The sequence below is a fragment of the Accipiter gentilis genome, chromosome 3, assembly GCF_929443795.1.
Source record: "Accipiter gentilis chromosome 3, bAccGen1.1, whole genome shotgun sequence".
Classification (NCBI taxonomy): domain Eukaryota; kingdom Metazoa; phylum Chordata; class Aves; order Accipitriformes; family Accipitridae; genus Astur; species Astur gentilis.
The window spans coordinates 37,018,184-37,036,246 of record NC_064882.1 but is presented as its reverse complement, the minus strand read 5'-3'; the positions used below and the strand labels follow the sequence as shown (position 1 = coordinate 37,036,246).

Sequence of the window (18,063 nt, the reverse complement as noted above, 5' to 3'; positions counted from 1 at the left end):
CGGAGCGCGTCGCAGGCTGCTCCCGTCAGTTCCCGAGGCGGGGACGGCGGCGGCCGCAGGTAGGTACCGCGTCCCTTCGGGCCCGGGCCGGGGCTCGGAAGCCCCCAGCGAGGCGGCCGCGGGCTGCCGCCTCACGGCGCAACGGCCGCGGCCAGGGGCGGGCGGGAAGCGGCTCCTGTCAGCGCTCCCCGGGGAGCTGCCCCTGCCGCCGTGTGGGTCCCGCCGCTGAAAAATACGGGGTACCGACCGCTCCCGGAAGCAAACGTAGGCGGGAGGATTTTTACCGAATTTGTAGCTTCTGTTTGAGGAAGGTCTGTATCGTTGTGACAGCGGCTACGCTACCTCGGCGGGGAAGCGCCTTCCTGAAAGCGGACTCGGAGCTGGGAACGCTGACTGACCTGACAGGCACCCGGCGGCCCGACTCGTCAAGGAAACTAATCTCGGTGCATTTTTCGCAGTAAAAACCAGTACGTTACGCAGTCTTTATTGTTTTTCCCTCGCCGAGTAGAAACCAGGCCCCGCCCTGAGTTGAGACAGTTCAAACAGAGGTTGTGCAATGAAACCTTGAAGGACTCTTAAAGAAGCGGTTCACTTCCCTGCCGTTAAGCTCCCCAGTGTTGTCCTTCTCTGGGCAACTGCCATCACCAGTTTTTTATTTTATTTTATTTTCTAGCGGCTCTGGATTTGCGTGTAATGGTATTTCTGACAGAATAAGGGTACAATTTCGTTATTATTGATGGTTACCAAGTGTCTGAGCTGTGTTATTGTTACGCAAGACAGTTGATGATAATACACTGCAAACTGAAATATTCCCCTGTGATTTGCGTACCGTTGTTGTCCAGTCATGAATTTGAATTGCTAGCAGGAGCACCTTCCACGTAAAAAGATTTTCAACTCGGCATTTCTCAGTGAAATTGCAGCAGTTCTCAGCAAGTTGAAAGTTAACATGCGTTATTTTTTATTGCCACATCCACACACTGATTTCAAAATGTCAGCGCAAGGCTGAAATTAACACGGAGGTTATTCTTTAGGGCAGTCCTTTACTACTTCCCGATTGTTACTGTCTGTTTTGCTTTCCTAATTAGTTTTGAAACTGTTTGCTTGGAACCAAACTATATTAAAACATTGTGCGAAGACCAAGAGAGAAATGGAAATTTTTTTGAACTACAGGATCCTTTTTTATGAACGCTTAAGTTTTCTCATTTGAGCAATCTCATTGATTTGCAATGTAAATAGATGCAACAACTGCAGTATTTTGATGTAAATTTTTCTCTGTTCTGAGCCAGAAGCCTTGAACTTCTGCCTGATTCACTTGTTTTACAGTTAGAAGAGTAATGTCTGTTTATTTGGCTTCAGGTTGAAATGCTCTTTCTTGATGCCTTCCCCCCCCCCCCCCCCCCTTTTCTTTCCAAACCTGTTGCTCAATACTGGAACTGCACCTTCCTGGAACCAGTTTGGAAGTCACATGCAGAAATACTATCCTGCAGTCCTCTTCTACTATGTCTGTACTGTCCAGAACTAGAAAATGACCTCCATAAGAGGATTAGTTTGAAAGAAAAGAAATGTAGCAAGGACATATATCAAGATGATGAGGAAGAAAATGTGATGGAAAGAGTATAATACCAAACTAGTAGTTTCTGTACTTTTATCATGTTCATAGTCCATACTGAGCCCTTGGCCAACCCCGGACCTGGATGTTCTCCCACTACCTTTGAGAATTGCTTCTTCCAGCCAGTCCCCTTGTTAATGTGGCCAGCTTCTGTTCCGCTGCCTGATCATTTTTGCATGTTGCAAACATAACACAGATCTCTGCCATCTGCATGAAGTGACAGAAATTGCTGGGTGTGATACAAGCAGGTAGCAGCAGAGGGGACTCCGACATCTGCTTCTGGAAGCAGCAGAGGTATAAGCCTTCACTCTTTGGGCCAGGTCATAACACAAAGCGACATTCCCCTTCCCTCCAAAATCAGTGTGGTTGCACCTACAGATAATGAAATCCTGCTTTGCAGTGCGCTTGTATGACCCATGTATATACACCACAAAATGCCAGCAGACTACATGGGGCCTTACTGCTTTTGATCACATACGCAAGAGTCTGAGGCCAACTCAACACAGAAAAAATAATTGTATTCAGAAAAATATGTTTAGTGGCAAGACAGACTAAGAATGTTATAAGCCACCAAATAACAGAAATGCAAATTTAAACTTAGGGAAGAAAGAGGGAAGAATGAAGTATGGTTGCAAAGTTCATACTTTGTATTATTTAAAATGTATTCTGGAGTATGGCAATATGACACTTAAGTGCATACCTGTGCACTTACAGTTTTCCAAAACTGCATCTTCCATGTAGAAGAAATGCCCTGTATTTTTATGTGTTTTGTAGAAGTCACTGTTGTGATAGTTCTATTTTACTTCATTTATGCAGGTTTAATCTGTACCTTTTACAGACCCATTGCAGACAGGGCCTCCTGCTTGTCCCATTTGCCTGTTCTATTCAAGTCAATGTTAGTGACGGACAGCATGTTGATATTGCTCTGGTTTAACAATTCTAAATGTTCACCATTATCAAAGCAATAGAATAGTATACAGGGCTGGAGGTGTTTGTTTCCCCCCTGTAAAGCCTATTTGTTTCTGAGCCACACTCCTAAAGGCCTGGGCAGATACACCCTGGTAGCATAGTGCTCACATAGCCAAGTAGATCTGTGGGAACTAGCCCAGTTCTGGACAAGATTAAATCAGGCAAAGGAGATGCAAATATGCAGACTTTTACAGAAGTTTGTTTCTTGCAATTGCAGTACATGAAATGAAGGTTTTATTACCTGCTTACTCTTTCATATATTCAACCAGTGGAAGATAAGAGCAGAGTTCCTGTTGTTTCCCTGATGTCTTCTGCCTTGTGTTTACGCATGAACAGTGGCTCATCACTTCAATTATATAAAAACAGACCTTAACATATAACTGACATGTCATTTGTTAAAAGTTGTTTGAATGTTAACTAGTAATGTGGAGATAAAATAGGCATCTCCTGCATTTGGACAAGGCTTTGTATGCATGTTTGGGTGCTTTCATATTTTACTGTTTTGCATTTAAGTTAGAAGCGAGTTAACAATCATTCACAATGTGTTATTTAAGACATGTTATTTTTTTGCCTGGATCTTTTATCTCATCGATGCCCTTTTCTTATTATGGAATATTAACCAATGGTGTCCCTCTTCCATATTTTGCTTATTTCAAAAGATTTAGCTCATATTTTAATAACAAAGACCATGTTATTCATTTACATTTGATTAGAGGCAATTTTTGTCTTATCCTGTACCAAGCCAATTGAATTAGAAAAATGGAAGGGCAAGGTTTTAATTGGCTCTGTGCTGCTGTACTCATACATTTGAACAAGTCTATGGATTTAATTAACAACCCTTTTGATTTCTTTTTATTATTAAAAAATAGACATCTGTGGTGCTTCAGTTTGTGATATATCTTTCCTTGTTTGATGCAATTTAGCTAACAATGGCACCTACACTGAATCTGAAAGAACCCACTGGCAACCAAAGTTCATGGGAAACTTTGCTACCAGATTTCCCTAAAGGACCGCTTTGCAAATATCGTAAAAAAGCTTCCTTTAACTGGAAGGAGATGGCAGTGTTACTAGATGGTGAAGATATCATCCAGCTTAAGGTAATCTTTGCAAGAATTGTAAGCATGTGTGAATTTTGGAGATATTAGTAGAAGCAACTATGTGATTTTCAAAGGGAGGGTATTTACTTTAATAATACTCTGTAGATATGCAGCGTGATGAAATTGGTTTTGCACATCCAATTTTCAGAGCAGAACTGAACTTTTAAGCAATCTACTTTGCTGTCTTATAAGGCTCATGTTATTACTGAAAATCAGTACAGAGGAGACCAGCAGGTGCTATGTTACAGCATTCATTTCAAACAGAAAGAATTATATTCTACTGTATTTCTTTACTGTACTGTTTGCATTAATTCATATATCCCATGGTTTTACAGTGCACTTAAGCTGAGCTAAGTTCATGCCACTGTCAAACATAGTATATCTGTCTTCCTTTCACTGACATAATTTCCTGCAATCTTCTGTGCTTGCATTAATGCTTCTGTGGCATTGCAGTTGGACAGATTAGCATGCCTACGTTGCTGAAAGCTAACCCTACCAAAAAAAAAGAGGTTAATTGCAGCACAAGAGATGGTGTGGGTGTGCATGACTTGGAGATGTAGGAGGAGACAGAACTGACTTTTTTGAAGGTGATGTAGATTTACATGGATTTAAGCTAATCTTGAACATTCACCACAATTATTAAAATCTTAGAAGGTGGATCAGAGAAATCAAAAATGCCTTGTTCTGCCTCTGACTGATATGCTTAAGAGCATAGAAAAACCACAAGTGCCCTGCATCTGAGGGAGTTTCAAAGCTGTGTGAGCAAGTAGTATTGTTCATACTGAGAAAGGTGTATTGGGTCTGTCTGAGACGGAGTTAATTTTCCCCATAGCAGCCCTCATAGTGTTGTGGTCTGTATTGGTAGCTAGAAAGATGTTGGTAACACACCAGTGTTTTGGCTACTGCTGAGCAGTGCTTGCACAGCAACATACCCCCTGTGTTACCAGTAGGCTGGAGGTGGGCAAGATCTTGGGAGGGGACATAGTCAGGACAGCTAACCCAAACTGACCAAAGAGATATTCCATACCATATGACATCTGCTCAGCAGTAAAGGCTAAGTAAAAAGTGGAGGAAGGGGGGGCATTTGTTATTTATGTTTGCCTTCTGGAGCAACTGATACCTGTACAGAAGCTCTGCTTCCTGGGAAGTGGCCGGACATCGCCTGCTGATGGGAAGTAGAGAATAAAATCTTTTGGTTTCCTTTGGTTTTGCACGAGACTTTTGCTTTTGCTTTATTAAACTGTCCTTATCTCGACCCATGAGCTTTTCATTACATTTTCTCTCCCCTGTCCAGCTGAGGAGGGGAGTGATAGAGCAGCTTTGGTGGGCACCTGGCATTCAGCCAGGGTCAACCACCGTAAGAGGGAATTACCCTACCTTTCAACAAAAAGCACAGGAATGCTGGTTTTCTTCCTACTTATTGTGTCATTCTCTTCAGAGAGGAGGAAAGGACTTTAAAAACCTTTTATAAAGATTTTGCCTAAGGCACTGCACTTTTGTTTCTAAATTACATGAAAAACTATTAAGAAGATGTGGATATCTTGAAGACACAGAGATCTGAAGTAAAAAAATGCCATAGTATATCATCTAATGAATTAAATAAAAAGATCCAAATTAAAACATTAAAAGATGCACATCCTCATATTGAATGGCTGCATATGATGGTTCCGTTAAATGGAGTACGTTTTTGCTTTCATCTGGGAACAGAGCAGTTGTGGTAGCTTAATGGCTTTACCATTATGGCATATTTCTAACTGAATGTAACCCCTGGAGTTTCACCTTTATTCTCAGATTGAGGGCCATTGCCCTTTAGATCCTGACGGCAGCTTCATATAGTGAAATTATGAAGCTGCTTGTAAAAAGCAAGTAAATTTTACCATACTGTTCTCTTACATTCAGAGTGAATCAGTCGCACACTTATTGCTTCATGTCAAAGGAGCTTTCATAAAATTTAGCTGCATGAACTGTATATATAATGACAGACCATTTAAATATATATTTTTAATTCTCTGGAGTTTTGGCTTTATGAATTTACATCTTCCTATCAAATGATGTAATTTGAGGCCTAGTATTATCCTAGAAGAACTATAACTTTTTTCATTAATGCTCTTAGATCAACATTCTCATGTCAGTTTTTTCACCCTAAAGAACAGAATCTTCTCTGCTCTGGAAAGTGATCCTCTCTTTGCACATCGTCCTGGAGAAGATTTGTGCCGTGAGAAATATCAGGAGCTGACATTCCTGCGCTGCAAAAGGCTCTTTGAGTATGATTTTCTTACTCAGCAAGAGATCATAGAGAACCCATTAAAGATATTAAATATGGTCATCTGTGTAGGAATGTACGATTGGTCTCCATGTCTCCAGTATTTCTTACATTGCGGTGTAAGTACAGTTTGAAAGGTATAGTGGTGTATATTTGAATATGTCTCATCATAGCATAATTTCATTGCTTTCTGCCTGTTTTATTAAAGCTATATCTTTTCCCAGTCCTTTGTTTTCAAAAATGAAGTTAATTTTAACTATTTAGAAGAATCAGATTGCTGTGGGATGAAGTTACTAGATCTTTGTCATTAAGACCTGTCTCCCCTGGAATCCCACCTGGGAAGTAAAGGTGGAGCAGTATAGACAGAGCTACAGAAAGGTATTTTGATGCCTGTAGTTCTACCTTCTTTTGTCGCCTCCTCTGCTTTCTCTCTAGGGCACTAACAGCCAAAGAACTTGGTTGTTGGGTCCTATTTGGTGGCTATGTCTTTGCTGTACATACAGTTATCAGAAACTCCCTTGCCTCACCCTCAGTGTGTTGATTCAGGGCAGAATCCAGAAGGAGCAGAAACCAGTGTAAAGTTTCTCACTGCCATCAGTGGCTGGGATTCTGTTCGTCAGTTGCTTTCTAGATGAGTCTCTCAGAAAGAAGGCTTGACATAGCTGGGCAAATAATATTGCTTGAATTAATTCTTTACTACTATTCACGTGGCAGGGGAGGGTCTGGGAGTTCTAATTTTGTTATGTGAATATCCATCTAGAAAAACTGAAGATAGCTTTAAAAACAGTGGTTTTGTCTGATCTTGAAGCAGCTATTTTCAGTTCCTAATCCCTTTGCAATAAACCAAACTAGAATCATCTTAAAGTTTTACTTTACTCAAGGGGATATCAGTGAGGACAAGTGGAAAGTGAGCTTATTAAGCATTTTTAAGAGTTTGCAATGAAGGCTTGAATAGGTTAGAGCTGTGAAAATTTCAGTCCTCTATAAAGAGGCCTTGACAAGACTAAATCCTGACTTACCTCCTCCAGCTATAGTCTTAAGTAGTTCTTTACTGTGCAGCCTACTTTCCCTGGTCTCTTTAATGGAAATCACTATTACAAATTATTATGTACATGCAATTCCCATCATGGGGTCACTGATTTCATTCATAATTCTCTGTTTTTACAGGTATTTGCAGGTACAATTTTGACTGCTTCTGAGAGGTTTGCAGACTTTGTGAAACAGGCTTATAGCATGGAGGTAATTTTTTTTTTTCTTATAACTTGTGAGAATGGGGCACTGTCAGAACCGTGGCACTACCTGCATGCTAGTGTAATTTCTGATCTCTTTACATACCTAGGTACTTCTAAATAGTGAAAGAAAAGACCAAAGAGCAGGTGCAAGCACTGAGCCCTGACTATCCTCACTGCTAGCTATTATGCCACTGTCTGGATCTGTTTTACACTGTCCAAGTTAACATGCAGACAAAGTTAGTGGACTTCTCCCAAAAGGCAATTTAGATGACACTACACCAGTTTTGTCTCTGTCCACAGTTTTTTGAGAGTATATTCTAGCAAGTTTTGCATGCTCAAGACACTCCCACTTCCTACACCTACATCATATACTGTGTAACACATATCCTTGCCATGATGGTATAAATATTCCATTTCTGATGCTATAAAATGGAAAATAATAATGTCATAATGCCACAGAAACATCACAGGGAGCCCAGTGAACTCCAGGACCAAGTGCCCTGCAGAATAAGTGTAGCCTATCTGATAGAGAAAGAGCCAATCCTAAACAGTTTCTCCTGTCTATGCCATTTGGTCATGTGGGCAACACTCACTGTCTGGCCTGACCTTCTGATTTTGCAAGATATACGTGCTGACCGCACCCAAACTGAGCTTCATGCTTCTTTTGTGATTCTTTATCACTTCTTGTCTTTTTTTTTTTTTTTGCCAATCATTCACCTTCCTTGCTTATTAATTTTCTGAAATTCTGTATGCTCATAGACAGCAATATACTGCTACATAGTTCTGATTTGATACCCCATGTTAAAGATCAGGATGAATTCTTTCAGAGACTTTCAGTCTACACAAAAGTCTGAGGATACATATTTGTCAGAATATTTTGACTGAGGCTTCAGGTTTATTTATTATTATTTTTTTATTCTCACTTGCTTTTCAAAGGTTTGCTACTGAAGAGTATGTACTACAGGCCAAACCTGTCTAGGGTAAAGGATTCCAGTATGCACATTTCAGTGTGGCTTCAACTAGGCAGTGTTCCCAAATGCTGCTGAGAACCAAGAGTATGCATACATTGATCAGATATAAATTCATCCCCTTCAATAATGTAGGCTATTTGCAATTTTGAAAATAAACAACCTTATTCTGTTTTTCTCCCAGCTTTGGGAGTTCCCAGAACTGCTTGTAATGCAAGCAGAGTGAGTAGACAATTTTCACCACGCAACAGTTCTTTCAACGTAGACAGCTGAAAACTTTGTCAGTGGATGTAATAGTCTGTACCTGCCTGAGTGAGTCAGCCATCAGCAAAGGAAAAAAGTACCTGTTACCCTACTGCAGGCATGATGTCCTAGCCTTAAGGTTACATTTGATTGGTTTCTTGCAATTGCAAGTTACTTTCCAATAGCTGTATTTGCAGTCATTTGAAAATCTTACCATTTTAACTGCTGTAATAAAGTAGTCTTGAACTGTGCCTTGTATCTCCTTATTTAGATTTTTGGATGTTTTGCTCTGACAGAACTCAGCCATGGAACTAATACCAAAGGCATACGGACTACTGCCACATTTGATCGTAACACTCAGGTTAGTCCTTAATGCACAGGAATGATGTTTGACATTGTTAGATGCTGTTATTTGCTAACAGGACAGAATGATTCAAGGATTTCTTTGATTAACAAGAAAGAATCAAGTTCAACTCCAAATGTAAAAAAAAAAAAAAAAAAAGTCAAATACATTGGAGGGAATAGTGTTTTGGGGGAGCCCTTGTTCAAGAAAACCAAAAGAGAAAAGCATATCATACTTCAGGTGCTGTGGGTGCCTCAGTTCAGAGACAGCTTTCTCTCCCCTTCATTCATTTCTAAGAGAAAAAAATGGATTCCTGCAAAGAATACAGTTAAGGGTGGATGTGGGGATTTCAACAGATAAGCATGTTCCCACACAACTTTTCAGTGTTTTCAAAACAAAAGTCTTCTACATTAATATTTTTGACTACTGTAAAGCAGTGCATTTAATACCTGGAATACTTGAAAAAAAGAGGAAAGTGATTCCATTCCAGCAGAACAAAATACAAGAAAGTGAAGTGGTTGTCTTATCATATATCAATATTTACAATAAATCCAGAAATTTCTGTTTTCTTGAACAAATAGTTAATTTAACTTCTGATTGTGGTATAAAATAAGGATAGCCTTCACCTTTGTTGTGTCTCTTAAGGAATAGTTGCACGCGCAGATTAAATTGTCTTTGTTTTTAAATATGAAGGCTTTATATACGACAATTAGGATTATTTCCTGAGGATCAGAAAAAGAAAGATGAAAAAGAGATAACAAGACTATTGAAGAGACCGAAAGAACAAAGCAATAAGCTGCTGTTTCCATTAGGATACTGCTTACTATTCATAATTTTTTTTTCTAAAATCAACACTGCTGCAGAAATAAATTCATTGTACTAACATTTTTTTCAGTAAATGAATAAAACTCATTGTAGTTTTACATTAAGGGAGAAGAAAATAGAAGTTAAGAGAGGACGCTGATAGAACTTTCTCTCTTTGTCATGTACATCCTTGGTTTATGCCAAGTTGAATTTAAAATGTGTTATTTAATGTCCCAAGAAGGTATGCTCATCATCTCCCCCAAAGAATGTGGCATTTTATTGCACTGTAATGTACAGAACTGGGTGCTAATACTGTCAACAATGTCACTCATATCTGTACATCATGAAGTGGCTTCAAAAGAATGAGAAATGAGAATATTAGATTTGAAACATAAGATTTTATATTCTTTAGTAGGACGACATCCCAGTCTGCATTTTTTCATATGCAAGCAATATAGTGATCATTTATGCAATATGGACAATCGGATATCTTTCCAGACAAAAAACCAACCCACAACTTTGTGAGTTCGGCAGCATGAAAAGTTCCATTTAAATAAATTGAGTTTTATGCTGGTGATGAGTGCACTGCAGTGAAAGTGACTGAAATGACAAAATCTTTGTTAACATCATGGAGCTCTGAGTTCAGATTTCTTTACACCCCGAAAGCACACCATTTGGAATCTAAAAATCTGAATGCTGAAGCTATGTCTAAATTTCAGGATACATGTATTCTTCAGAATTCCCACTACTCATGGTCCCCCAGTTGTCCAAACTCGGAAGTGCACTGCCTTTCACACTGTCAGCCAGGCTTCCTTTCCATACAAAACCATGTAAGAAGGAGGTGGTTGCTGCATAGAATTCAGCCCTCACAGCTGAAACAGCCCTTGCAGTCTGTCATGTGGACTCACAGCTCAGCTTAACCTAAGATCTAGGAAATGCTTCTGAGTCCATCACTTTGCTTTACTTTTTTTAACTGCTTATATGAGCAATTAAAAGGCTGAATTTCAGGCTTTACAGTGAAGTAATGAACTTTTTCAGCTCTAAATTTTTCCTAGCTACGTGTATTCTCTCCAAAGTTGAACACAATAAGAGAGATCTCAGCTGTTGGAGTGGAGTATAGAATGAAACCCTGGCAGTTAATGTTTTCAGAACATTACCATGGTCATGAAAAAAAAAAAAAAAGCCATGTGTTCATTTTTATGATTTATATAATTTGCTCCTTTCTTTTGCTGAATACAGGAATTTATCATCAATACTCCTGACTTTGAAGCCGCAAAGTTCTGGGTTGGTAATATGGGGAAACATGCCACTCATGCAGTTGTGTACGCCCAGCTCTATACTCCTGACGGACAGTGCCAAGGATTACATTCCTTTATTGTACAGGTAGAGTGGAAATACCGCTTATCTTTTTTTTCCTTTTGGGGAGAGTGGGTTCAAATTAAAGACTTAATGTTATGCTGTTGAGTATATCTGACCAGCAGATTCTTTAATTAACGCTTTCCACATTTATTGCAACTGTAACAAGTGTACTGTTTTTAAATGTTCACAGATTTTGTGATGGTTGTACAGCCAGTTTTATACTGTCAGTTTTCTGCAAAAATTTCTGAAAAATACCAAAGAGCTGAAAAGCCTTCAGATTATCATGCTACCTATATAGTTAGAACTAACCTATGCTATATGAAGTCCTGAAAGTTTTGGTTGAGGTTTAAGATGATTTATGTCTGCCAGTGCTGCAGGCCGATCTGCATGAAATCTTCAAGCTTCTACCACAGAGATCAGTTTAAGATTAAAGGCATCAGAAAATATGGCAATGCAGTAGAGAAGTTATATATAGTAAAATGAACTAGTTGCAGACTGAACAGAATTTATTACAAAATTGGGGAATATCTCAAAGCCAATTGTTACATAAAAATTCCATTGATTCTTACTATGTCTGTGTACACCTGAAGAATGTTTCAATGCTAGTCATCATTGTTAATGCATATTTAACACAGTGATGTAATTAGCGTCATATTGCCAAAGTAATTTTCATTAAGGGATCTATGTCCTGAATGAGAGGATACGAAGGTACAAGTTAGATCCGGGATTATGTTGTTGAAAAAAACAAAGTGCTTTCTTTAGCATTGTCCTGGTTTCAGCTGGGATAGGGTTAATTTTCTTTCTAGTAGCTGGTACAGTGTTATGGTTTGGATTCAGTATGACAAGAATGTTGATAACACACTGATGTTTTCAGTGGTTACTAAGTAGTGTTTAGACTAAGCCAAGGATTTTTCAGCTTCTCATGCCCAGGCAACAAGAAGGCTGGAAGGGCACAAGAGGTTGGGAGGGGACACAACCAGGACAGCTGACCCAACCTGGCCAAAGGGGTATTCCATAACATGTGATGTCATGCCCAGTATATAATCTGGGGGGAGTTGGCCTGGGGGGGATCACTAGCCAGGCATCGGTCAGCAAGTGGTGAGCAATTGCATTGTGCATCACTTGTTTTGTATATTCCAATCATTTCATTATTGTTATTGTCATTATTTGTTTCTTCCTTTCTGTTCTATTAAACTGTTCTTATCTCAGCCCCTGAGTTTTACCTTTTTCCTTTAGATTCTCTTCCCCCATCCAACTGGGGGCGGGGAGTGAGTGAGCAGCTGCATGGGGCTTAGTTGCTGTCTGGGCTTAAACCACGACAAGCATTAATAACAGAATACAGAATATTTTGGGAATGTTTTCACTGTTTGAAAAGTTAAATCAATAACTTTCATTGTTCCACAACTGAAATAATGTTTCATTCCACTTCTGTGCAGATTCGAGATACAAAAACTCTCCTGCCAGTGCCAGGTGTGATGGTAGGTGACATAGGAAAGAAACTTGGGCAGAATGGGTTAGATAATGGGTAAGTCAATCCATTTAAAGGAGGAAACATTCTAGATTATATCACACTGTAGTGGTGCAAATATCTTTCTGTGTTAGTTCTGTCTTTACTTCTGAGGTATTCGCTAGTAGTTTTAAGTTGTTGGTATTTCTAAAAAAAAAAACCACAGATTGAAAAATCTTGAATTTCAGTATTTTCTATCTGAACAACTGTAGTCTTTCTGCTTCTCTCACTTTTTAGAATATGAAGTGCCACTAATACTCTGTGACTATCCTCAAGCTTTCCTGCAGTCATAAGCTCTGCAACAATAATAATGAAAAAAACCACCAACATCCATTAAGTTCTGAGTAAAGAACTTAATCAGCCTCTCCACCCATCTGGGTGTAAGCCCTTAATTATGTTGTCTGTCAATTTCCAGCCCACAAGGTTTATTGTTAGTAAAGATGTAAGATTAATGAGACCCAGCAGAGAAACTAGGTATCTATCTTATTTAAACCATGGGATTTCTGGACTAATTCTGTTCACTGCAGGAGAAAAGGAGACGATTAGTTATTTTTTCTGTATTCTCTGTGTACAGTTGAAATAAAAAAGTACCTGAGCTCGATTGCGGAGTTACGGACTTCAGTGGCCTTACTGTGTCTCCACTTTACTAACCAAAGGTATCTGATGTCAAGGAGAGACAGTGAGGAAATTGAAGTAGATTTCTGCATTAAAACAGCCATTATGTAAAAATAATTATTTAAACCTCTGTGTTAGTTACATTAGTTACATTATTATATCTGTGTAAAGAAAGAGATCTAAAACAGTAAAGGGGGAGTGTGGTGAGGTCACTTCTTTATGCCTCAAATTTACCTCTTTCTGTTGATTCAGTTCATTACAGACGTATGTGTTGTCATTCGTAACATGCCATTGCAGTAAACAAAGTAGCATCCTAAGGTATCCTGCTTTGAAATGTAGTCGCTTTGACTGGCTTTCCAGAAGGTCATAGGTCTTCTGTAGTTTGTTTTCTGTACCAGTCTTCTCCTGATATCCCAAATAATCTGTAGTGGCAAAAACAGCACTGGTGTTTATGTAGCTCATTCTTATTGAATCTCTGTTGCCTGAAGACACAGATGAAATAAAGAAAAAAAAACATATAGAAAATTAAGTTTTACAGAGGAAAAAATGTTAGAAAAGGCATGGAAAAGAAGGAGGTTGGGGTATTGGTATTTTTGCCTGCATCTGCATTATGGACTAATAGCCACCAGATGGCACAGCAACATGGGCCTGAGTAATCTAAATGTAATTCAGCTTCATATTCCTGTAGAAATGTTCAAATTCTGCTGTTCATTCTTAATTTGCAGCACAGTTTCATGTGCAACGCAAGGAAGGAGAAGAGTGTGCTTGTCACATAACATAAAAATGCATGTAACTTTAAAATCTATTTAACCGTTGATCTGTGGGGAAAAAATAGAGCATTTCTTAAAATATCAATAATAACTGAATAATCTGAAATGATAATTCAGGTAATACCCTGTAAATAAGAGATACCGATGACTTCCTATCTTAATGCCAGATGGAGTCCCTTATCTTAGTTACATCATATGTCATTTAAAGCAATCGTAGGGCATTCTAATGTTTCTCTTTATTTTGTATATGCTGCTTTAAAAAAATATTATTATTTTCTGCTAACAGCGGTGCCTGAGGAGTCCCAGTCAAGTATCTAGATCTCTTAAGTATCGATTAAGACAGTCCATTTAAGACAGCAACCGCAGATTAAGATAGAGGGATGAGGGAGCCCAAGGTTACCAATAGATACCCTTCATTCAGCTGAAAACTTTAGGAGCCTGTGTTCATGATCTACCTCAGCTATTTTCTTTGGAGAGGTCTGATGCTAGATGCCAACATGGTTCAAAAGAACTAGTTTTTATTTTGCAACCTTCCTGCTCACACTGAGCTGTCAAAAATGTCAGGATTTGTACACGTTGCCTCTCAGAGGTGCACAAAGGCCTGAATGGGGACTGGAGAGGTAGTAGCTTCATAGCTCTGCATTTGCTTGCAGAGATGAAAAGCTGTGCCACTCTAGAAAATGCACTGCTGGTTGCATGATCTGCAAAATGCCAAGATTAATAGGGAGACATTTCACTGGACTGCCTTGTCAAGGTGTTCTCCTAAGTGGTTTAGTAATCTTATATCCTAGTTTATCCCAGAGAAAGCACAGCCTGCCGTATAGAAGCCTGTTGTATGTAGTGATGAGAAAATATTCCATTGTGCTGTCACTACAAGTGTTAGTCTCTGCTGCATGCTTTGCCAGTTTTTTGAATGTATGTGTGAAGTCTGGTTCAGCTACCATACACATTTAGTATATCAGGTATATTTCCATGTAGTTACACTCAGGGTAAATAGAGTGAAGATCAGAGTGTGACATCTCTGGCAGAGATACCAGATTTTGTTCCTGTACTTCAAGAAGTTTATGTTACTAACTTGCAATATGGGTACAGAGAGTTAAGCTCCTGAACACTTTTGAGGGACATGGGAAAGAAATTCCAGACCTTCATTGGAAAATGCCATTGATTTATGCTATGTAAGAGAACAGAGTAGGTGATTGTAGTTGTCCCATCTGGCTTTGGAAAACAATAAATCTCTTGGGTCGTTTGGCTGAAGGCTGGTTTCCTGCTAATACAGAGTGTAATGTTTTCAGTAACAGAAAGAATTTTAGAAGTAATGTGGGAATTTTTGCAGTGTAAATCCAATTGACTAGCCTGCTCCTTCTGTCTTTCCAAATAATTCTCATAGCTTTGTAATTGGAATGTCCAAAAATCACATGGGTTTTGCAAGTCTTTGTAACTTCACCTACCCTGACAAAAAGAGACAAAATCACTTTAAAATATTTTCAAATATTTTTCTTTCTCTGCCATTTACAACAGTTTGTCTAATCAATAGATAAATGGTTAAAAATAGAACTCCAGTTTTTCTTATGGAGAGTTTAGACTGGTTTTGCGTTTTGTTACCAAGCAATAAATCAGACTGCCACCAGGGGATGCAAGTGCTTCAGTCCTTATTTTTATAATATAAAACTGTCCACCTGTTGCTAGTGCTCTGGCAGTCTTTGAAATATGCTGTTCACTGAGGTCCCAAAATGGAAGTAGCTGAGGAAAAAAAGGATGACTGAAAAAACTCTGGGTATTTGGGATCCAGGGGCTTTTCAATAAGATTCATGGCAGGCATAAAAGGAGGGACATAAAGCGAGAGCTTGGGTAAGTGCTGATGTGCATTTCAGTTTCTTCCCTTTGTTGGTTGGTTTTTTTTCCTACCCTGGCCAATGTAACATTACCAAAATTACCCATTACTGCAGTGCACGTCAGTAAATGATTGCCGCTGAATCAGTGATGAACCAATTTCATGTCAAGTTGTAACTAGCAGCAAATTGCTGCTTTCCCCACTCAGAAATAGAAATGATGCCCAAATGAATCTGCATGGGGAAGAGTTTGAAAATCAGTTATAATTGTGTTTCTGAAGTGGTGCTTAACACGCCTGTCTTTGTAAACATATTCTGAGCTCATTCAGCTGTATCCACTGATAACGTGTATACAGTTTGTTGAGCAGACAAAACCTATGATAAGGAAAGAACTAGTGAGATGAAGCTATCAAAGACACAGCAAACCACTGCCAGACAGAAAGCTATTTATTTTAACTGAATTCTTTGGAGGGGGGAAAAGGGTCTTTCTGGGGGAAGAAGAATTGTTAAATGTATCTAATTATAATGATGGACTTTGGAAAACTGGAGGTTTTTATTAGCTGTTTAACAACCTTTCATGTACAATTAAAATGTGATCAATCTCTCCACACATACAACATGCTAAGACATTCAGCAATAACTGAGGCCAGAGTCAGTTTTCTGGATACTGAAGACGAAACAAAACACCCAAGGGGAAATGGGTAAAGGGGATTTATTGGACAGAAAAGCGATAAATGGTATAAAAGAATCCCTCCTGGAAAGAGATTGCAGGTTCTGAAAGCCCTCAGTACAATTCCTTGTGTATTGGTGAAGATGGCATCCATCACACAACATGCAAGCCTTTACAGATTACTTTTAAATGATTAATTCATATGCTTTTTCTTTGTTACTATTTGAGTATCAGTGCCAATAATACATTAAGATTCTGCTACTGCTAGTTTAAGAGCAGACAAATGAAAGTCTAGTCCTTCAAAGTGTTTTTGTCTCCTAGTTTATCCTCTTAACTCTTACTTAGATTTTGCGATGGTTGCAGTTATTTCAGTAGGAAGATAGGAGCTGTAATACATGGTTGAAACCTAAATAGTCTTTGGAGCTTCATCTTACAATCTGAAGCAGTAGTTTGGTGAAGATAATTTCCATACTCGGCTTCTTTCATTGTTTGCTTCTACTCCCACACTGTCTTTTTCTTTGTACTGGGACAAATGTTTATGGAGATGTGTAGGGAACTCAGCTAGGGAACTGGAACTGCCTGAAAACTAATCCAACAAAAAAATTTGGCTGTCTTCAACCAGATCATTTGTCAGGTCTGGTTCATTGCAAGGCCACAGAAGAGACTGTTCCGGTACAGGGAAAGGGGCAGTACACGGATGTGAATAAGAAAGCCGAGTGTAGAAATCAGTCCTGCTTCTCAACTAAACAAGCTTATGCTTGTTTAATGTTTTTATTGTCTTGCAGCCTCTGACCAAAGTCACAAACAATTGCAATAGTAATGAATCAGCTGTAAAATAAAAATAAATGTTAAAAATGCCTGTACCTGTACTTAGATTATCTGAATACAGTACCATCAATACTTCAAGTGTTGTGAACAGTGCCACTTTTACAGTTAAACCAAATATTTTGCAAGACACATCTTGCATATTTGCAATTTAAGTCAAAACAGTGATTTTTGCAGTGGAATCATTGGTATTTCCCTGTTTTGCCCTGTCCACTTAGTTTCTACAATCAAGGTTAGACACTACATGGGTATGTACAGTGCTGTGCACCTTGCTAAGATGTAGTCATATTGCTGAAGAGTGCTGTCTTATCCCCTCATTTTTGTCACTCATATATGTCAAAACTGTAGCCACAGCCAGTTCACACTGACAGGGACTTGATGGTGGTAACAGGGAAAGGCAGATTCGGATCTGGTCACGCATTTGTTTTATCACCCACAGAAATATAGCCTCGCACGCATCTGCAGTGAACTTCAAACAACCTTTATTCTTCCTTAGCAGAGTTCTGTCAGCTCTCAAGAGTTGCAGGAGTCTGCACATCCAGAACTCCTTGCAAGACTGGCACTTAGACTATGAGAACTTTAGGGTGAGTGGGTCTTTGTGTGTCAATGAAGTCCATTAAGATAGGGTTAGGAGGCCTATAAAATGCTATGTTATTTTATCATTGCTATTGAGCATTACTGTTATAGAGCTGCATTCTTAGATTAGAGCCTTGATTGTAGAAACTAGAGCTAAAATATTGCCTTGCAGTTTTCCCCAGCTTCTCTGTAACTCAACTCTATCCTCAACTCTAACCTTTCTGTGAGTTTCAGTCTGGAATATGTGGCTGTTTTCTTTCCTTCTGCAAGTTTTTCACAAAACCTCTGAAGTGTTATTCTTCCCAAGGTTTACTGTATCCCATAAACAACCGTGAGATCACTTGACTTACAGCCTTCCAATACCATTCACCTGCTTTCTGTTTC

At 39.0% G+C, this 18,063-nt stretch overlaps 1 protein-coding gene across 1 annotated transcript in view; it reads left to right on the top strand.

Annotated features, from left to right (window-relative positions):
• Positions 1 to 18: 18 nt before the first annotated feature.
• ACOX3 (acyl-CoA oxidase 3, pristanoyl) overlaps positions 19 to 18,063 on the top strand; it is a 37,671-nt gene continuing 19,626 nt past the window's right edge. Inside the window, exons 1-7 of the mRNA XM_049797922.1 lie at positions 19 to 467; positions 3,502 to 3,675; positions 5,824 to 6,057; positions 7,106 to 7,177; positions 8,653 to 8,742; positions 10,768 to 10,911; positions 12,324 to 12,412. Of these exons, the coding sequence (XP_049653879.1) occupies positions 3,508 to 3,675; positions 5,824 to 6,057; positions 7,106 to 7,177; positions 8,653 to 8,742; positions 10,768 to 10,911; positions 12,324 to 12,412 (797 nt within the window). The 5' untranslated portion in view covers positions 19 to 467; positions 3,502 to 3,507. The remainder of the gene's footprint in view (positions 468 to 3,501; positions 3,676 to 5,823; positions 6,058 to 7,105; positions 7,178 to 8,652; positions 8,743 to 10,767; positions 10,912 to 12,323; positions 12,413 to 18,063) is intronic.